Here is a 23648-nt window from a genome sequence, read left to right as displayed (position 1 = left end):
AGACATTCAAGGGGGAGTGTTATAAATGTATTTACATTATAGTGAATGTCTATCAAGATCTATCAAGATTTACTTTGATATCTATTAGGATTTGAAACATCCGTCTTTTACTCAGACAAGGAGTCAATTTTCCCTATAAATAGAGGGGTTTTGTTCATTGTATTTATAATCTTATGATCTCTCATCTCTCAAGAGAAATAAGAATTACTCTCTCTATTCTCTCTACTCTTCTTCTTTAGTCTTTCTTGTTTTATAACAAAAATTATATTTTAAGTATATGCTAATGAAAATTATGATTCCGTGTATGAAAAAAAGTTCAACATCTCTCTATATATAAATAATATAATTTTCTATCGAAAAATATATGGATGAACCTCTTGACTTTACCTGACTTCGCCATCGTATATGTGGAAGGTTGGAAGGAAGGAGAATCACGAAATATCTGAATCTGCCTAACTACGTTCATATACATTGATTGATCAAGAGATTTTGTTAATTTTGTACACTAGCAGCATATAATATTTTATTTTATACCATACTGTGTGGTTAAATTTGATTTGTAAGGATAATAGATAATTGCGTAAAATGTCACGGAAGTTCCACTAATGCTAAGATTTAGATTATTTATATCACATTTTTTGAAATGCCGCTTTCCCTGAAACTCTGCTATCACGAAATATTTATTTATCAAACTGTCATTTTTTAGGAAAGATTGTGTACTTTTACTTGATTCTTCAATTAGTATTTATATCCTTCAATTTTAGATGTGCATAAATATATTGTTGGTGCATTTTATTATTAAAATAAAAATATTAAGTGCATGACAATTAAAAGGCATAAAGTGAAGAAAGTGGTATTATTGTTCTTGTAGCTCATCACATTATATTTTTGTGTTAGCTAGTGGGCATGAATTGTGATAAAGATAACCATAAGTTCTTGTAACTCATATAACCATTAGTTCTTGTAACTCTCAAGGTCATTAGTTCTTATAACTTCATGACCATTACTTTCATGTAACTTATGTAACGTCAAGACTATTCATCTACCTATATGTACTACCCCACGTTCATCATATTCATTACATGGAAGAATTCTACAACTATAAATAGTGGTGGTTCTTCCTTTGTATTGATGGAGTATGTACAAGGAAATATGATAAGTGTAAAAAAGATTGTGTATAGTTGTGAAAGAGACGATTGAGACAAAGAAAATATTTTAAGTCTACATCTATATTTACTATACAAGAGTAATTATATTAGTGAAACAAAGAGTTGAGACAAAGAAAATATTCTATGTCTTTAACTATATTCATGTTAGAAGGATTGAAGAATTCAAGCAATGTAAATGTGTGTATTGCATTATTCCTAAAGTTAGTTAGTGTACAGTACAGAGTAAAAAAGTTAGTTACTGATAGTTGTACTACACATATTAGTTGGTTAGTTATTGATAGTTGTACTACACATATTAGTTGGTTGTACTACACAATTAATTGAATGATTAGTGAGCTAAGATAAGTTAGTTAGCATAGCTGATAACTCCTATAAAAAGGATAGCTTGGTTAGCTTCTGTAGTAAGTTTTTCAGTTTTTTTTTCATAAGAAAACATCTTTTTTTTTTCTATCTCCTCTTAGTTCTGTATAGTTATCTAGCTGCTTAATCTGCCATTGATGAATCTTAACATGGTATCAGAGCCCGGGATCTTTGCTCGGAGCTTTTAAGTTTGCTTCAATCTAAATCCCCTGTTTTTTCGATGCTCGACAGTGTTCGTTGCGGCATAATTGCATCGAACGAGAAATAGTTAGAGATTCCAATTTGGTGTTACGTGTTGCTTCTGTAATCATCAATGGCGCCACCAACAGGAACTACAACTAGCTCAGGAACTGGAGGTGAGACAGTTGTTGATTCGAATCATCCACTGCATCTTCATGCATGTGATACTCCAGGTAGCTCTCTCGTTTCAATTCAACTATCTGGGTCTGAAAATTATACTTTGTGGAGCAGATCAATGAAAATAGGCTTGCTAGGTAAAGGAAAGTTAGGTTTTGTGAATGGACAAAGTTCAAAAGAAAAGTTTAATTCATCTTTACATGATCTCTAGGAAAAGCGTAATGCTATTGTTCTCTCTTAGATTATGATATTTGTTAGTCGTGAATTGCTTAGTGATATAGTCTATGCTAGTAATGCACAACAAGTTTGGAATGATCTTAAGGAATGATTTGATAGGTGGATGAATCTCAGATTTTCTACTTGCACAAAGAAATTTCCTCTTTGACACAAGGAGTTCCGTCTGTGTTACATTACTTTTCCAGATTAAAGGAGCTTTGGATGGAATTTGACTCACTTATGCCTTGTTCTAGATGTAATTATGAGGAATCCAAAACATACGCAGCTCATTTCGATTTTCAATGACTTATGCAGTTCTTAGTAGGATTAAATAATTCGTATAATCAATGTAGAAGTCAGATCATGATGTTAGACCCACCACCTAGCATAAACAAAGCATACTCTCTAGTTCTGGCAGAAGAGACTCTGGACAAGTCAAATGTTGTTAGTAAGTCTAGCTCTGTCAGTGCTGGGGATACGAGTGATAACATTGCATTTTTAGTGATAAAGGAAAGGCTCCTCAGGATGTATCAATAACTCAGTCTCATTCCAAATTCAAGAAGAATTTTAACAGCAATTTGCACTGTAATTTTTGCAACTGGGATGGTCATACCAATGCTATATGTTATAAACTTCATGGATATCCACTTGACTGGACAGGAAAGAAAAAATCCAATCCTGGTCCCATCTTGGGCAACAACGGTCATGGTAGAGATTATGGCTATCAAAATCAAGAAGTGAGATCCAATCATAACCAGCAGTTTTCTTCAAAACCTCAGCAAAAAATCTCAATGTTGGTAATTTTTATAGATCACCTCGTGCTTTTATGACTAATATACCGCCTCAACCATTTATGCAACCACCTCCATACTACTATCCACCATACATGCAACAGTTTTCTACTCCACAACCTCCTCAATTCTCTCCCGAGCAGTATCAACAACTTCTTCACATAGTTGATAAAGATAAAGGCAAGTGTGAGAGTGATTCATCCATGACTACAGCAGGTATGGGTTCATGTTTTCAATCTATTTTTGCTGGTAAAAAGTGGATAGTTGACACAGGAGCATCTAAGCACATGGTTAGTAAGTTGAGTCTCTTAACACAATGTCACAAATTGTGTTCGTCTCAAGATGGAAAAGTTCATCTACCTACTGGTAGCTTAGCTAAGGTCAGCCATATAGGATCCACAAGGATTTTTTGAGGTCTTGAACTCACTGATGTGTTACATGTCCCTGACTTTAAGTACAATCTTTTATCTGTTCCAAAGCTGACAAGTGAATTAGATTATTGTGCCTTATTCTACCCTAAATTCTGTATATTCCAAGACATTTATAATGGGAAAGTGAGGGGGATTGGTAGGTTGGAGAATGATCTCTATGTAGTTACTGCAGATAGAGCCTTGAAGTCACAAAAAATTAAGCTACAATCTCCAAAAGTGCATGTGAATTCAGCTATGGATAGTACTATTGCTCTTCGTTCTAATTTTGCGAATTCAATAAGTCTTTGGCATAAAACACTAGGGCATGTGCCCTCTGTTACTCTCAAGAAACTTCTCTGCTTTAAGAATGTATCTGACAAAGCTATTGATTGTTGTACTATATGTCCCTTAGCTAAACAAGCTCGAAAATCTTTCTCTCTGAGTACTACATCTACTTCTGCCTATTTTCATATTGTACATGCTGATGTCTGGGGTCCCTACAGAGTGCCTACTCATAATGGTAAGAGGTTCTTTCTTACTTTAGTTGATGACTATTCCAGATACACTTGGGTAGTGCTACTTAACTCCAAGGTAGAGGTTATAGTGGCTATTAAAAACTTTCTTGTGATGATTAACAATGTTTTGGTGTTGCTGTTAAAATCCTACGATCAGATAATGGGTGCGAATTCTTCAATTCACAAGTAAATGCATTACTTTAATCCTTAGGTGTGTTACAACAAAGCTCTTGTGTGTATACACCCCAACAAAATGGGATGGTAGAAAGGAAACACAGACACATCTTGGATACTACCAGATCATTGAGGTTTCAATCGCATATTCCCTTGAAATTTTGGGGTGAATGTGTTCTCACTAGTGTGTATCTTATAAACAGACTACCATCTACTATTCTTAAAAGGAAAACTCCATTTGAATGTTTATACAAGACTCTTCCCACTCTAGATTATCTCAGGGTTTTGGTTGTCTTGCATTTGCTACTGAGGTAAGGCAGGTGGATAAGTTTGCCTCTAGAGCTATTCCTGCAGTATTAATAGGCTATTCTCATATGCAAAAAAGATACAAGTTGTATGCCTTACACTCTAAAGAGTTTATGGTCAGTAGAGATTTTATATTCAAATAAAATGTTTTCCTTTCCAGCACATGACTACCTCCACTCATTTGTTCCCCATACTTCAGTTTACACTTATGACAGATGAGTCTATTGTACCACTGGTGATACCTGCTGATATCAACCCTTCTTCCTTATCTTCATATCAAAATTCTCATGTCCCCTCCCCTACTGACTTCACCAGTATGCTAGTTATAACTTCTACTACTGATAGAAGAACATCTATAATGCCCTCTAGACCACCGGTGTGGTTGAGGGATTATCAAACTAGGAAGTCCAAATCTAATTTTGTTTGCTTATACCCTATGTCTAAGCATATTAGTTATGCTAACTTGTCCATATCTCATCGTTCAGCTTTGGCTGCTTATTATTCTATATGTGAACCTTCTACCTTTGAAGAAGCTTCCCTTGATCCTAAATGGATTGAAGCTATGAAGTCAGAAATTTTGGCACTTGAAGAGAGCAACACCTGGTCCGTAGTTGATCTTCCACCTGGTAAAGATTCAATAGGATGTAAATGGGTGTTCTAGGTGAAGTACTTAGCCTCAGGAGCTGTAGAGAGGTATAAGACATGACTTTTTGCCAAGGGGTTTAGTTAGAAGGAAGGTTTAAACTACTCGAAAACCTTCTCCCCTGTGGTAAAAATGGTCATAGTCAGATCTGTGGTGGCTGTGGCTGCTGCTTATAATTGGCCCGTGTTTCAAATGGATGCTCACAATTATTTTTTGCATGGTGACTTGCTTGAGGATGTCTACATGGTTATACCTCCTGGTTTTTGCAGAAAGGGGGAGAGTAACAAGGTCTGCAAACTCCAAAAGTCTTTATATGAGCTTAAACAAGCCCCAAGACAGTGGAACTTGAAGTTGACAGCAGCCTTACTTGATCTGGTATTTGTTCAAAGTTACTATGACTACTCTTTGTATACAAAAAAGGATGCGACAGACATTGTTGTGGTGTTAGTTTATGTGAGTAATAAGTAGTATGACTAAAATTGATCAGACTAAAAATGATTTGAAACTCAAGTTCAAGATGAAAGATTTAAGCAATCTCAAGTTCTTTCTTGGTATTGAGTTTGCCAGGACCAAGGAGGGGTATGTTATGAGTCAATACAAATATGCATTGGAGCTTATATATGAGGTAGGTCTAAGTGGAACCAAACCTGTATATGCACCACTTGATCCTAATCTGAGATTAACCTCAATTGAGTATGATGCTCATGTGAAAAGTTCAGAAACAACATCAGAAGACAGGCCACTAAAGGATATTGGAAAATATTAGAGGCTAGTAGGAAGACCACTATACTTAACCATGACAAGAGCGGACATCTCATTTGTAGTGCAAGTTTTAAGTCAGTATATGCATGCACCCAAGGAGTCACACATGGAAGCTGCAATGAGAGTGGTCAAGTACATTAAATCAGCACCTGGACTTGGTTTGTTCATGCCATCTCAAGGTACAAATACATTAATAGTCTTCTGTGATTCTGATTGGGGAACTTGTTTACAGACTAGAAGGTCAGTAACATATTATTTAGTAAAGTTTGAAAATGCCCTTGTATCTTGGAAATAAGAAAATCAAGAGACTGTGGCAAGGAGCTCAGCTCAAGCTGAGTTTAGGAGTATGGCATCAGCTGCTGCTAAGATTACTTGGCTCATAGGTTTATACAAAGAGCTAGAAGTGGAAGTACAACAACCAGTAAATCTATTTTGTGACAGTAAAGCTGCAATACAAATCACAGCCAATCCAATTTTTCATGAGAGAACAAAGCACTTTGTTATTGATTGTCACTTTTTTAGAGAAAAATTGTTACAAGGTATGATTAAAACTCATCATATATCTACAAAGGAACAATTGGTAGATTTGCTTACCAAGAGCTTAGGAAAGACTCAACATGCATATCTTTTGTCCAATCTTGGTGTGAAAGACATATTTCAGCCACCAGTTTGAGGAGGGGTGTTAGAAGGATTGAAGAATTCAAGCAATGTAAATGCGTGTACTGCATTATTTCTAAAGTTAGTGTAGAGTACAGAGTAAAAAAGTTAGTTACTGATAGTTGTACTACACATATTAGTCGGTTAGTTACTGATAGTTGTACTACACATATTAGTCGGTTGTACTACACAATTAGTTGGATGATTAGTGAGCTAAGATAAGTTAGTTAGCATAGCTGATAACTCCTATAAAAAGGATAACTTGGTTAGCTTCTGTAGTAAGTTTTCCAGTTTTTTTTTTTCACAAGAAAACATCTTTTTCTTTCAATCTCCTCTTAGTTCTGTATCGTTATCTAGCTGCTTAATCTGCCATTGATGAATCTTAACAATTCACTATACCGAAAATGAGTAAATATATTAGTGAAAGAGAGAGTTGAGACAAAGAAAATATTCTAAATCTTTAACTATATTCACTATACAAAGAGAGTAAATATATGTTGAAGGAAGGTGTCCTATGGTGGAACTTTTGACTCTTCAACTAATTCGGAGCTGTTTGAGTTGTACATCGTTGATCGGCTATTGTATCCCGAAGGGGAAAAATCACAAGATATATTGCTAGATTGGTGTAGATTATACCACAGTGGACTTGAATCTCCTTAAACAAAGCGAGATATTCGGACATCAGCCAAGAAGAAGATTATTTTATTTTCTTCACTTTTGTTCATTTTATTTTCAACTGTAATGATTATTATAATTTGTGGTATATTACACCAACATAGATTAATTTCACGGGATACCTATCACCTTTCACCAACAATATATACCAAATAACTCTGTTTATCAAAGTTAGAACAAATAAAAAGAAATCACCTAATGTTGAAAGTAATTTTTATTTTTTTAACTTCTTGAAAAGTTAAAACTAGACAAACAAATAATGATGGAGTCAATAATCTAATCCTGCCATTGCTATTTCTTTGTAACGCCGTGCACAAAAGATGACACACCTTAGTTTGATAGATTCATTTTGGAGTTACAAAGATAGTTTATTAAATGTATAAATAAAGAAAACGTAGTCATTCTTCTTTCCCTTGTCCTGTAGTTGAACAATGAGAAGTAGATTATTTTTTTTGCATGTATGCTTATTGGTTTTATATTGTTTGATTGTATGGAAGAAATGGGGGAGAAAATAGACTAGATAATAAATAAAATTTATTATATTGATTTATTATATTATGTTTCGTACTATTGAAAAGAAAAGAATATATCATTATTTATAGAGTACTATAAAAACAGTATATTATTTTTCTTGTAAATATTTATCTTATGGGAAATTAAAAAATTATGTAATTATTGTATGAAGAAAAAATTTATCACTAATATAAATCATAGAGTAAAAATGGAAAGTAAATTTTAATATATTGATGTTAAATTAATTTCTATTTGTTAAAAGTCAAATTCATCTTCAACTTCACTTGATAATTAATTACCTTATGTTAATTATTTTTTTATATGATTTTGGATGGTTTATGTCCGTTTTTTTTAAGTATTACAATATGGTATTGGAATTACGCTCATTTTATATCGGTTTTCAATAATGAACCTTATTTTTAATGAAGAAGTTAGAAATTTAAATAAGGAGATTACAAAAGAAAAATGACAATGTTACACATAAAATTACATATAAATCTATGACGTACCTAAATCAATCTTCTTTGGCATTGCACTATAATCTTGATTTTCTTAGCAATACTAGAGGGGCATGAACCATATCAGCACGGGTCTAATATTAAGATATTTTTATCATGTACAGTAAGTTAAATTGATATTAGCTCTAATTATAAATTATAAAACATGAATACAGAAAATATGTTAACTACTTGGTAGTATTTTTCAAGGAGCTAAGTCTTATAAGATAATTATATATAACTTACTCATATAAATAACAAAATTCGATGCATTTAGAAGTTTATATCTTTAATCATATGATTGAGATTTGTTACATTAAGTAAAAAATTTGAGATTAAAACTGATACGTAAGACTTGACACTTGTTGTATAAACTAGAGAATAATTTTTGAAAAAGATAAATGGTTATCTAGTCATTGCATATTACATCATATGTGGGTTGCAATTAATAACCCACATTGTATTCTATTACTAAGCCACCATAAACATCATTTGCTTTCATTTTCTCCTTTTTTATTTGTCAACTTGTTCTTTGAAGTTAAACTAAATTAATATTTTTAATTCAAATTTTAAGTGTCTCAAAAATTATATAAAAAAAACTATAAGTTATCATATTTCATATTAATTTAAATTATTTATCTTTGATAACACAATAAAACATACTTATGTAGATATTTTATTGAACTTTGTTTTAGTATATATTTCTTCCATTGAAACGTGGAGTCGTTTGTTAGAGTGTATAAAAATAATGCTGATAGAATGTATTAATAATGTTTGCATTAATAATGCTTGTATTAGTATTATTGGTATTATTTATGCTAACATTATTTCTTATACTTTGTTTGATGTACTGTATTAGAACTTGCATTTTCAATTTTGATATATCTAAACAAAAGTTAAAAAAAAAAAAAAGATGGATTGCTTATACATCCTAAGAATCATTTGGGATCTAGCATAAGCTCAATATATGTTTTTTGTCTCAATTTTTGTAACACAAATTGAATTTAGATAATCAATCATACTTTTAATATGTTTTTAGATATTTTAAGTTGTTAATATTATAAAATATAATATTTTTTGTGTAATTTTTAAATAATATATGTTACTCTCTCTATCCAAACTTTTGTGGCATTGATATCAATTGTATTTTAAAAATACTTTAAATTTTTAATTATTGTAATTTATAATATTTTTCTTCTATTCCAATTTAAGTGACACTGATATAATTTTGAGAGTCAACCAAATATTTATATCATTTAAATTTTTTAAGTTGTTAATTATTATGATTTATAGTATTTTTCTAAGTATTTTTAAAAAATATATAATAGATTAAATTATTTTTAGATATTTCAAGTTTTTAATTATTGTAATTTATAATATTTTTATGTAATTTTCAAAAAATATATACTACTCTCCTTGTCCAGAGTTTTGTGTCACTGATAGTCAATTATATTTTTTTAAATAATTTAAATTTTTAATTATTGTGTAAAACTTTTTCTACTCCAATTTAAGTGACATGATACTTAGATGACCATAATAATCAATTAGAGGTGATATAGTAAAATCACGATTGAACCAATGAAATAGACATGTCTTAAATGACTCACAACAACTAATTAGAAGTGATACAATAAAATTACTATAAAAGATAGATGTGAAAAAAAGTAAGTGAAATCTCATATAAAACGTCAAGTTATTTTAAAACATCAAGAGTTAACTTATCGGTCTATATCTATTTTATCTTTTCTATTAAATATTATTTATTTATTTAATACTTAGATAACTTATAATAATTAACTAGAGGTGATATTTAGTAGAATTATGATTAAAGATGCTGAAGCAGATATGTCATAAATGTCTATTCTATTGTTTTATTAGATATTATTAATTTTTTAATATGTAAATAATTTATAATAATTAATTAGAAATGATATAGTAAAATCACAAAGAAAACAGCTAAAGCCAATAGGCCGACGGAGAGCTGTTTTAAATACTTAGATAACTTATAATAATTAATTAGGGGGTGATATTTAGTAAAATTACGATTAAAGCAGCTGAAGCAGACATGTCACAAATGTCTATTTTACCTTTTTATTAAATATTATTGATTTTTTAATATATAAATAATTTATAATAATTAATTAAAAATAATATAATAAAAATTCAAATTACGATTGAAGCAACTGAAATAGACATGTCATAAATGACTATTTTTTTAAATTAAATATTATTATTTTTCAGTATGTAAATGAATTATAATAATTAATTAGGAGAAATATAATAAATTCACGATTGAAGCAGTTCGAACAGACAACATAAACAGACACATCAAAATTTTTTCTTCTATATATTAGGAAAAAAAATTAAATTAGGTGAAATTGTAGTAACAAATAAGAAAGAAAGTAAACTATATGTTTGATATGAAATTAAATAAAGAATCAAATTTATTTAATTGTGTCAATAATTAATTTTTAAAATAAATTATCATCTTACTAATCAATTTACTTAAATATAATATATTTGAAACAATTTTATACATAAAAACAAGATAAATAAAAAAAAATGAAAGATAGAGGGTCCACACGTGTGGAAATATGCAAGGCCACGTGTGATGACATTATGGTAAATTTCTTACATGACATCGTTGGTAATTAAAGAGACGTCAGAAAAGTCATAGAAGATGATTTGTTGGAGCTTGCTGGTTACTTTGACAAATTTAACGATTATCCTTGGGGATATGACAGCTACTACTTGACTGTCGAATATTTACTGACAAAGTTATCCACAAGGATGATCACATTATATGGCTTTCCTTGGGCTTTTATAGTAAAATTGATCACTCTTTTTACTCATCCATTAATTTATATTGAATATAGTTATAATTATTATGAATTTTTTTAGCTTGTTTCTTGTTTACATTTTTTAGGCTTGGGCATGTGAAGTCATTCCTCCCCTCCAAAGTAGTTCAAGGATTACCCAGATAAGGTTTCTCATCCAAAGATCCTTTAGTGGTTGGCGGCTGCAAAGGGTAGCAAAAAAAATATTAAGAAGTGGGAGGCTAATCTATTTAACCCCCCGAATGATGCAGGACGTCTTGTTTCAACTAAAATAATTTTCGTCAAAGAAAGATATTAAAATAGATGTTTTATTTGTTCGACAGATGGATCGTCTATTGCAACAAATTACCCGTCAACTGCATTTGGTGCAACAGATGGGTAATTTGTTACGACAGATGATCCATATTTTGCAAAAGATTAACAATATGTTGCTCTAGTTCTCTAAACCCGTCTCAACAAATTACCCATCTACTGTAAACTATGAAACAGATAGGTAATTTGATGCAATATATTGTCAATCTATTACGACATACAGATCAGCTATTACAACAACTAGATCCGTCTATTGCATAAGTTGGCTGTGTTAGCATGTAACCCAACTGACTTTAAATTATTATTATATGATTTAAATACCTCCTATCTTTTTTAAGGTTGTGCATCTTTGGATCGTGCCAACCGTTGATGAGTTGGGGATGACTTCTTTTCTTACTTTAGTTCTTGATGATATAAAAGAAGACCCAACAATTGAGTTAATAAAGAAGGAATTGGCTAGAGCAACATCCATAAGAAGAGCAGTTAGGCAAGGTCAGCCTAATGATGACACTCATCACGACCAACCTCAAATTGTAACAGATCCGATTGCTTCTTCTGGGGTGTTGCTGTGGAGTTGTTGATGATGGTGGTAGCTATCATGATGCTGCTGCTACTGCCAGTCGTGATTATGAGCATGTTCGTGCTCAGCAAAAAATAAATACGTTTGAAAATACTCCGTGCACAGGTCCCTCTCAACCCTACACCGGTCGCTCCCACCCTTACAGTGGTCCTTCTTGCCCTCTCTTTACCCTCATGTTCTCATTGTAAATGTAAAGTGTGCAAGGACAGAGAGGGTAAACTCCTTAAAAAGTTAGAGGCTATTGTTGAACCTGCCGAGAAGTTGAATTCTAGGAGGGGTGTCATACCATCCAACAAGGTGAGAGAGCCATGCACTCCTACAGTGGTGGTTAGGAGGAAGAGAAGAAAAATTAGACAAATTCTCTCCATTCTAAAAATAGAAAAAACTGCAACTTCTCCCATTCCAAGAGTTGTTGAAGTTCAGTGGCCGCTGAAGAAGGTGGACATATTCGCGGCACTTGTCAAGGAGAAGAAGAAGGAATTGGAAGAAATCACAAATGGCAAGGCAAAGGTTAAAAAAGAATACACCATGCATTCATATGCTGCCAAAGACTTCACGAATATGATAAATATGCGTGAGTGGTACGAGGACAATGTAAGTTTACATTTGCTAACCTAGCCTTCTATTTTACTCCATGAAGAAGAATCTATGCAACAGATGAGTAATCTGTTGCAACAGCTTGGTATTCTGTTGCAACATAATACACATTTGTTGATAAGTTGCGTTAGCTGAGTAATCTGTGAACTGATTCAGAGAACCCTCTGCAACAGATTTTTTTCCACTGTGTTTTTATTCTTTATAATTACTAACCTATTCAAAAATTATCTTCTTATACCACAGTATGCTGATAAAATTCTCTTCCTCTTGAGGGCTAGACAATTAGCATACCCGGATGCTTATGATACTGTTGATAGGATAATTAACCTCAATTTGTATAATAATTTCAAGGATAGGTACGATGATCTCTCTCAGCTAGATGGTACTGGTGTCTAGGGATTCGATAAGTTAGTTTCTACTTTCCAATGGGATGAAAAAGTGATTAACTATGTTAGAGGAAAGAGGCTATATCCGCACAGTAAGAGCTGGACCAAGGCAAAGAAAATCCTTACAGTCATAAACGTGGAAGTCAAATATTTTCTTGCTGTTGAGATACTACTCTATGAGGGAGAGATTAATGTATATGACTGAAACTTACCTATATTCATCAAGGACACGTTTTTAACCCACATGCAGCCACTCTTGAAGTTATTTCCCAAGTTATTGACGCAGAGTAAGTTGATGGATCATTTGCTGGCGGAAGTGTTGAGGAAGGAATCATGGGCTTTTAAAGGTCGAAATAAGAACATCCTGCTTCAAAGAAATAGAACCGATGCAGCATGCGGGCCGTACTCGCTTGCATACATCGAGTGTTCTCTGACCGGCAAAGAAATGAGCGGTATTTGCTACACCATTGTGGGAAAGATGCGATGGGTATGGGCTTATTAGGTACTAACTAAATAGTTGGAGATCGCGTATAAAGAAGCATATGTACAAAGACGGAGACGAACACGATAACAATTTTTTATTTCAAGCCACCTCACTTTACATGTAGTGGCAATAATTTTTATGTCTGGTGAAAGTTGAATTTTTATATGCAACAAATAGTATATCTATTGCAACGGATATAGTACTTGTTGTGACAGATTGATTATCTGTTGGAATAGATTGGTCATCTATTGCATTATGCAGATATTTCCTAGTCTGTCTGTCGCAATAGATATCCAATCTATTACAACATATTATTTATCTGTTGTAATCGATTGGTAATCTGTTGGAAAAAATAAAGAATAGAAAGACCTGTTATATAATTTTCAGCAGATAACCTGCGTGTTGCATCTCATGTTGCAACATATGTTTAAACCTATTTGATAAGATATGTCGTCTGTTGCAGCAGATGTATTATCTGTTGTGATATTTAAATCTAGTATTCCATTTCAATTAACATGTTCAAAACTAAAGATTAAATTATATTCATAGACAACATAAAATAAATTAAAGCCTTCGAAAATTACATGAAATAACTCAACAAATAAATAAAATATAAAAAAATTATTATGGGTACAAATGATCTACTCTACAAATAAATCAACAAGTTAAACCAAGGAGGATAGGTTATTACATTGACGGATTCAAGCTATAAAGATCTACCCAATATGGACAAGTTGTTCTTCATCCGATGCTGCAAAATTTGGCTTTGGTCGTCGTGGATCTTTAAGGTCACTTGTGTACGGCTTCTGAGCTTTCGCTTCTCCGTATTTTCATAAAAGAGCAGCATATCTTTTGTGGAGTAATCCGGCATCAAGTCCATCATTTGGTACTTGTAATCCATCGCTCAAATACAACGCATACGTGGAAACAAAAAGACCGCAATCCCTGCCTTTTAAAGAAATAGATAATCCATATCTTGCAGTTCATGCAAGGGTTGTGAAATTTATGAAATGAAACTAAATCATGACACTTAAACTTACATGCTACCAATGGTTCGTTGAGCATTTCCTTCAACATATTGTACATCAAATGGATTATCGATTTTATCCCAGTATGCTTCAATCATCGACCAATCAGTACGAATATTTTGGTCCAAAAATCCACTTATATCAAGGTAAGTAGGCAATATTTTGGCCAGCTTTTGTATCTCAAACGATGGCCCGAAACGTCTCCTTCACCACATCAAGTCATAAACTTGGATTCGCCTTTCTTTTAGAACGATGACAACCAACACCCAATGGAGTTCATCATCACAATTGATTGGGATGTACTCTTCGTCGACCAAATGCCAAGGTAAGCCAGCTGAAATGCTAAAATCTTTGATGATGTTGATTAAGCATTTCTCATTTCGGGAAACTTCCAGTTGTTGTTGACAATACCTATCATAAGCATTATTGATGTAACTTTGTACCAACAATTGCCTGTCGTGTATTTGTATTGTTCTTGTGTTTGCAACTTGGCCCTCTTTTGGAGGTAGTAAAAAATGACATCGATGTGCTGCACATATTATCAAATATTTTGGATTACGTGACAAAAAAATTAATTCGCATATGCAATTAAATAAAGCATTAATTAATAGTAATATGTATGACATTTAAACCTTATCATTCCAGCAAGTTTGGGGTTGTGACATCAAATAGAACCAATTCTTCATTTTGGGATGTGCAACAACAAAGTCTAATATATCAAAACCAAGACTCAATTTGTTCACTTTGTAGTGTTCATCATTTTATTTTCCACATGATGATTTATATGTGTTAATGTCATATACTTACGATAAGAATTGTATAAACTAATATCTTTAAAATTGATTTATGTACCTGCCGACATGATGCTTTAATAGCCCATCGGCCATCCATTCAGAATAGTCATTGATCAACTGTGTTAATTTTTTTGGAGCCTCGTTCGAGATATTGAACCCTTGAAATGGGTCATTCTTCTGTTATCCCGAACTGACAGGCTTCACTTTTTCTTCTTCTTTAGAAGCAGTTGATGGATTATCAACTGTGATATTATGCTCTTCAGCAGTAGCTTCTACTGTGACATCTATCTGGAAATCCAGAAATTGTCAATGCTAATACAGATATACAATAGATTATCCATCTGGTGCAATAGATGAGTCTTATGTTGCAATAGATGGATCATCTGTTGGGATAAATTCGAACAACTAAATCAAAGTAGTACGATAATTTCGAACAGATGACCCATCTGTTGTAACATAAGACTAGTCTGTTGTAATAGATAATGTATCTGATACAACATGTTAGACAACAGTTGCAACAGATGTATATATCTTTTTGATAATTTTCAGCAGATGTATCATCTGTTAAAATAGATATGTGCCTGTATGTTTATTGAAACAGATGATATACATTCACCTTCTTCAGCTCATGCTTCTCTCCTGTGGCCCTTGCACACTGAACAACAGTGTAAGATAAAGACAGAGGCATTGCAATTTTATTTTTTTCGATGCTTGATGATGCATTGGAAATATTTTTCCTTCTCCTCTTATCCACCTTGATCTTTAGTGGAGTGTATGGATATGAAATCCTCTTTGATGGAATGACACCCCTCTTAGATGTCATTTTCTTTAAAGAAATAGTTAGTGCATTAATAGCATTAATCACTCCATCATATTTCACCTTGCTGTCTTGATATTTGCATGTAGAACATTCGCTAGATGTGGAAAAATCTGGAGAAAAATCTATACAACCAGTATGATCATAATCATAATGGCTTGTTCTTTCAAAAACTGTAAGAGGAGCATCATTAGCCCCAATAGCAGCACCACTATCTCTACCACTATCACTACCATCATCAACAACAACAAGCCCACCCTTCAAAATTATTTTTCTTGTGATGGTTGTTGCTCCAAAAAATTCCATTTTTATTCCATCAACGACCTTAGGGTCTGATAAAGTTTGCACAGACCGTAAAGTAAGAAAAAATGGTATTTTCAACTCTCGATTGGTCGGAACAAGCCACGAATAGACAATCTAAAATAAATTAGTACATATATTAGAATGATGATGAAATCATTTAAAATAATCATTAATTAAAACAAAAAATGATTAGAATTGGACTTACTACTTCCTTCGGGGGATTGAAAAGATCAAGAAAATTTGTATTTTTATCAGTTTTGACCGACAACCAACTCAGAATTCTTAGACATAAAACTTCTTCCTATTAGTTCACTTGTTGTTTCAAATAAGGAAAGGCTTCAAATGCCTAAGCCTATAACATAATGCCAATAAATCAAAAGAATTATTAAATAAAAAAATAAATTATATCATGATAAAAGAAATATTTACCATTAGGTTCATGAAAAGCCATATAAGTTGACTGACTTTGGCATTAACGGATTCAACAACTATTTGACAGTCAGTTTGAAGCTTTCATAACTCCAAGGATAGCTGTTAAACGCCTCAAGATCCTTCGAGAGATTTATTAAACTGAGGCTTATGTTGTTGTTAACGTCTCTTACCAAAAGAATATTATGTACAAACCAAACGAAGCACAATGATTTCTTGTTCTTTTTTGAGAGTCCTTAACCTTTCAACGCTTCTATTAAATTTTTATTTTTGAAGCTTGGACTAACAATGGACACCAGGTCCTAATGATCAATCAACTAGCTTTTGCCCTTTTTAGGTGTGCGGGGTGCCTTTTTTTTAGGTCAGAGTAGGTATAACTTGAGAAGAAAAAAGAGGATAACATTTTAGTCCGGTAACTATGACAAACTTCTTCCAACCAAAACAAACAGGCATGCCACAATAATTTATCCACACCTCGTCCATCTTATCTTTGTTTTCATATATAAACCTACGCTTGAGAAGATTGTATACCATTTTCATCTGGAAACAAACATTGTTGTCCTCTGGCAAATCAAGATATTGCCCAAAACAACTTTTCCTGAAATAAGTATCCAATTTTTATTCTCGAAGTATTTTTCTGAAGGCGTCGAAAGATTTTTCCATCGCTGACTTAACCACGAAATCACTCGCTAATTCTGTGGCACCATCGCACTGCATTCTCACAGGATAACGATCAATGCTGAAGTTTTGACCAACTCTTCAGCGGAAGGGCTATTAGCATTGGGATCATCTCTTTTGAAACATTCCCCTTCCCCATGTTCATTATCTTATGCTCCTGATTGAGATAATGCTTGTAAAGCAAGATCATAGAGTAGTGGATGTAGCCGAGCTGCTGCTCTTGTTCCTTTACTTGGACTTGATTCAATTTTTTTTTAGGATCCATATTATCTTAAATTAACAGAAACATAAAATAGATTATAATTGATTAATGCATCATTAAAAAAGATAACAGTAAATCTAAAATGTACAACGGTAAAATAACAATTCCAACAGACCACACATCTATTACACCAGGTATGTTATCTGTTGCAACATATAATCGACCTATTATAAATGATGAGTAAACCATTGGAAATAATAAAAATAAATCGTTAATCTGTTGCACTAGGTATTTTATCTGATGCAATATATAACCAACCATTGCAATGAATGAGTATACATAATTTTTTTTTATCATATATAAATAATATAATTTTCCATTAAAAAAAATCCAGTTACTACTACTTGATTCCGCAGGCTATTTCTTATTAGTGATTACGTTCATAGAACTTGATCGATCATGACTAGCCCACACCCACGTTTAACTACATAATACTTACTCTATTTCACATAATTATCATGTTTTGCTTTTTAATAGTCAATTTATGTAACTGTTAGAATTAAATTAAATTAAATTAGTATGATATTTTAAAATTAGAATTTGGATATTCAAAAGCATTCATAAAGTATTATAAGTTACAATTTTTCTTATATTAATATATATGATTGAAAAATACATTTTATATATTGATCAAAAACAAAATTCATATTATTTGACACTACAAAAAATTATAGCAAATATTTTAAAACGAAGGAAATATCAATAATTAAGGAAATAAATTGTTGTCTCGATTTAGTTAAAGACTCGATGTTAATTTTCTTAAATAAACAAAGGAAAGTTTTAGCTTTAATACAAATCAAAAAAGAAAAAAGTGAATAAAAGAAAGAAAAAAAAAAAAAAAAAAGAAGAAAAAAATTGAAAAAGGACAAAAAAGGGAGAGTCATTGAAAATAGAGAAAAAAGAAAATACGTGAGAGAGATTATGAATTGCAATTAACGATAATTAATAGGCAAAAGGAGACTATGAATTGTAATTAATTAAAAATTAGGCTTTAAGTGATAATAAAAATCCAATAATGGCTAATCCGAATAATTTTCCCTTACTTTAATGTTCATAGAGATTTAATGTAATAATTACCTTATAGCTAATTGGATAAATTCGAATCAAAAGAAATTGTTGATATAATAGAGTACTTATACTCTAATGGGAGTAGAACAAATTATAATTTAATTTCAATAAGTTGATAAAATGATAATTGGCCATATCAGTACTAGAGAAAGTAGGAGTTATGTCAATAATCAAAAGGTTGTATGAAGTTCTAGTCCCACCAAAAAGTTTTGTTTAATCATAAAAGTAGCTTTAGAGGGTGTTTAAATTGAATTATTTTTTAAGTGTTTTTAATTTTTAAATAAATGATGCTTTTTATTTGAACATATCCCTTAAAAAGATCATTTATTTTCATAAAGTAAGATATATTTTTACTAACTTATCTTTAATAAATATCTTGAAAAAAATAATATAAATAATATAGCTCTTTAATAATTTTTTGATAATAAAAAAATTTCTTCATTTAATATAAGCAAAATCAAAAGATATACTTTTATTAACCTACCCTTGATAAATATCTTGAAATTTTTTTAGCTCTTTAATAAATATCCTGAAAAGGATTTAGCTCTTTAATAATTTCTTGATTACAAATTTTTTCTTTATTTAATATAGGCAAAGTTAAAGCAATCATTAATTTCTTCTTATTTATGTGAAACATTATTTTTTTAAATATAAAATAACCACTATTTCAAAAGGAAGGAGGTGTGAATTTTAACACTATAATTAATTATTTGAAAATCCACTTTACTAGTTGGATCCACAATTACTTATCCCTTCAAAATAAATAAATAAATTTAAAAATGATTTTTGACACAAAAAAGTAAAAAAATAAACATAAACATACCAAGTGGTAGGAACTAGACACGCTAAAAAACAATAAAATCCAACTGTCCAATATGTCCCCATTTGTTGACTTACAAAATTGAAACACACAACTTTGTTGTTTTTTGATAAAAAAAAAAAACTAAATATACATCTTTTAACTTATTATATTTACACAAATTCTTATCCTTATAAAATAATTATAAAAATTTCAATTAATTATGTATTTATGTAAAATAATTACAAAGATCTAAATTAATTATGTATATTTCTTAAATACTCTGGAGAGCTAATTATTTATATTACAAGGAAAAAATATATCTTCATTAGATATATTATGTATCTCGATAGATTCAAAAAATCGAAAAAATACATCATGGTGCTAATTTTATATCTTTATAAAAAAATGTATCTTTATTAGATGTATCAGGATCTAATTATATATTCCGACAAATTCAACATCAAAATTTTCAATAATTATGTAGAAATATCATAATTTTCTCTAATTAATTTCAAGCAGTTGAAATTTATATTATTTGTCATATAATAAATTAGAAGAAACGTTTTTTTAAAAATAAAATAAAATGTGGTGTCTCGACATAGATTAGTGGACTCTTATCTAAAAGCTAACACGTAAATTTGGACGGATGGAGTTGTAGAAATGATGATATAATGACGTGTAGGGATAGACATTTCACACCCACCAATTAAAATATTACTACTTTTTTTTAAGTATGTTAATGTGGAAAAAAAATAAAAAATAAAAAAATTGCAGTATATATATATATTGTCTAGAAAGGCGAAAAAGTAATAGCCATTGGGGGGGATTCATTTTCTATAAGCCCCTTTTCAACAACTCCAAAAAATTTTCTATCATTCTACCAATTTTTCTTCTTTCTCATCAGCTAGTTCCATCTTGATTATCAAGATAGAACGTTTTTCATTGGCCTCTAGTCGGCGCATACACGTCGACTATTATGGCCACAACCTCATCAGAAGCCACGATATTCAATAAGTACGAGCTAGGAAAACTCCTAGGATGTGGTGCATTTGGCAAAGTGTACCACGCTAGGGACATCAGAGATGGTCGTAGCGTGGCGATAAAAATAATCAACAAATCGAGGATTAATAATGTGATTTTGATGTCGAATATCAAACGTGAAATATCAATCATGCGTCGATTACGACATCCACACATTGTCAAACTTGACGAAGTGTTGGCTACCAAGACGAAGATATACTTTGTCATGGAATTTGTTAAGGGCGGTGAATTATTCGCGAAAATCGCAAAGGCTGGAAAATTTTCTGAAGATCAGAGTCGGAAAATTTTCCAACAACTAATTTCTGCAGTACGTTACTGCCATTATCGTGGTGTATATCACCGCGATTTAAAACCGGAGAATTTACTTATCGATGAGAATGGTGATTTGAAGGTGTCTGATTTTGGGTTAAGTGCATTAACAGAACAAGTACAACAAGATGGGTTGTTACATACACTTTGTGGGACCCCATCCTACGTGGCACCAGATGTTCTAACAAAAAAAGGATATGATGGAGCTAAGGTATGTAAAAGTTCAGTAATTTGTAATTTTGATATAGTAGAAAGTTGAATTGTCATGAAGAAATGATGTCTTGTGATCTGTTATAAGATTGAATAGATTGAAAATGAACTTTTTCAGATGGTCGTGTAAAAATGACAAAGTTACAAATAATTCTGTATAGGGGTATAAAATCAAATTTGGATTTGAATAATTACTCGTTTTTCAACAACAACAACAATAAATTTAGTGTATTCCCACAAAGTGAAATCTGGGGAGGGTAAGATGTACGCAGTTCATACTTCTACCTCAGAAGAAGTAGAGAGGATGTTTCGAATAGACCCCCGGCTCAAGATAAAGAATAGTAAATAAAGGGTTGGATAATTACTCTTCTTTCAATTCGATAATTTTATCTTTTTTACGAGAATAATAAAGTGGCATAGCCAATTTAAGATTCTATTGTGTCGTGAAGGGATTTCTGTGTATATGAGCAATATTTCTTATATATGTTACAGATTGAATAGATGAAAATGAATTTTTCAGATCGTTGTGTAGAAATTATAAGGTTAGAAACAGTTTTGTAAAGGGTTACAAAACCTAATTTGGATTTGAAAAATCGTCTTTCAATTCGATAATTCATCCTTTTTATGAGAAGTGGCAAAGTCAATTTAGGATTTTTTAGGATTTGTCTGTATATAAGTAATATTTCTTATGATCTCTTACTAATTGAATAGATGAAAATGAACTTTTCAGATCGTTATGTATAAAAATGATAAGGTTAAAACAATTTTGTAAAGGGCTACATACTAAATTGGATCTGGGTAATCGTCTTTCAATTCAATAAATTCATCCTTTTTGTGAGAAAGGGCAAATTTAATTTACTGGAATTTTATTCTTTTAGAAAGTTTGTTGTCACATCTTGAATTTTTTTTTTTTCTAACTTTCTATGGTTTGATTTTCTAATAGGCAGACATATGGACATGTGGAATCATCTTATATGTGTTAAATGCTGGATATTTACCATTCCATGATTCAAATCTTATGGGAATGTACAACAAAATTTGCAATGGAGAATTCAAGTGTCCAAAATGGATGTCATGTGAGTTAAAAAGATTTATACGTAGACTTCTTGATATAAATCCTATGACAAGAATAACCATTGAAGAAATCATGAATGATCCTTGGTTTAAGAAGGGGTTGAAACGCGTTAAATTCTGTGAGGAAGACGGTAAGCCTCAGAAACCGATTCAGAATTTAGATTCGACAGATGCATCAAAAGCGTCTAATGACCCTAGCGCCGATATAGAAGACAAGAACAAGAATTCTTATTTGAATGCTTTCGATATAATTTCATTCTCAATGGGCTTAGACCTCTCAGGAATGTTGAATGATGGATTTAACCCATTGGAGGATTTTGAAAGATTAATTGTTAAAGGATCATTGGAGATAATAATGGAAAGAATAGAAGAGGTGGCAAAGAAGGTGAATATAAAGTTGAAGAAGAAAAAAGAATCGGGAATGGAGTTGAAGAAAGGTAAATTGATTATGAACATAGAAATATACAAAGTGATAGATGATTTAGTAGTTGTTGAGGTTCGTCGAAAAGTTGGTGATATCGATATGTACAAAGAACTATTGAAGAATAATATGAAGCCAGTAATTCTTGGCCAACAGTCGATGGAAGTACTAATTTCCAAAGAGGTGAATTTATAAATTCATAATCTAGAGTCAATAGATGCATATTTGCCTTTTGGTCACAAGTATAAGTGATTTGTAGATGAGAAAGAGAGTGTATCAAAAGTATATATTATATATATATAGAAAAAAATGGATAAAAGGGAAGTTATTCTCCCTTACCCATATATACTGTTAATAATTTTTTTTGTATGTGGGTTGAAAATTTTGTTGAGGAATAAAACTGCACTACTATTGTGTGTGCATATTTTTCAAGTCTACTTACTATAGATGTACCAAAGATTTATACATTTACGGTTCATTTGGTACGAGGGGTAAGCAATTAACTTATCTCAAGAGTAATTTTGCGATGAATCTATTTTATATTTAGTTGGGATAAAATCAAGTGATAACAGTCTCAAAATAACTAATTTTGAAATACTCAATCCTGGAGGCTGGTGTAGTTTTCTTCCCAACCAAACGAGCCCTCAAATCATTGTTTTATCGTCGATGTAAAGTGAGCTCATGTTGTATATATATTTTTGAGCTTAAATCTTTTCTATAATGTCACATTTAAGATAATTTCTGATAAGTCTTTACAACTACTAATTGACAACCTAATCACTCTTTGAACGTAATCTTTTGCAGTTAAAATATTTACATTATTATCATATTTAATCCAGATTTCATATATTGAGTATGTTGTTATTGTCATATCACATTTAAAATAATTTTAAATAAATCTTTATAATAAACATTAATTGACAACCTGACAAAAATGATAATGTTTCTCTAGCATATATTAACTTAGTACTATGAAAAAACTCTTAAACAATGTTGCATATATAACTTAAATCTACTTAAATTTATACTTTTTCCTTTGAAAAAAATAGAAAGGGAGAGCGTAGTTGAATGATTGACGTAGTGTTATAATCAGAAATTGTGCTGAATTGAATAGGATATCTTCATCTTTATTTAAAAATAGCATAATTTTTGATAAAAAATAACATTTTTT

The 23648-nt window shown here is 31.4% G+C and overlaps 2 protein-coding genes across 2 annotated transcripts; both read left to right on the top strand.

The window, feature by feature from the left end:
* Positions 1–1599: 1599 nt before the first annotated feature.
* LOC124899240 (uncharacterized mitochondrial protein AtMg00820-like) lies at positions 1600–6629 on the top strand. Its single transcript, XM_047413481.1, has 2 exons — positions 1600–1942; positions 4784–6629. Exons 1-2 carry the CDS (start codon positions 1843–1845, stop codon positions 4957–4959), a joined length of 276 nt encoding a protein of 91 aa, XP_047269437.1. The 5' UTR covers positions 1600–1842; the 3' UTR covers positions 4960–6629.
* A 13499-nt stretch (positions 6630–20128) lies between these two features.
* LOC107873549 (CBL-interacting serine/threonine-protein kinase 11) lies at positions 20129–22914 on the top strand. The gene is made up of 2 exons (XM_016720437.2): positions 20129–20983; positions 21926–22914. Exons 1-2 carry the CDS (start codon positions 20399–20401, stop codon positions 22670–22672), a joined length of 1332 nt encoding a protein of 443 aa, XP_016575923.2. The 5' UTR covers positions 20129–20398; the 3' UTR covers positions 22673–22914.
* The last annotated feature ends 734 nt before the right edge of the window (positions 22915–23648 follow it).

This window comes from Capsicum annuum, chromosome 6 (genome assembly GCF_002878395.1).
Source record: "Capsicum annuum cultivar UCD-10X-F1 chromosome 6, UCD10Xv1.1, whole genome shotgun sequence".
Lineage (NCBI taxonomy): Eukaryota > Viridiplantae > Streptophyta > Magnoliopsida > Solanales > Solanaceae > Capsicum > Capsicum annuum.
The sequence above is the reverse complement of the archived record's forward strand: the minus strand, read 5'-3'. Positions and strand labels throughout refer to the sequence as shown.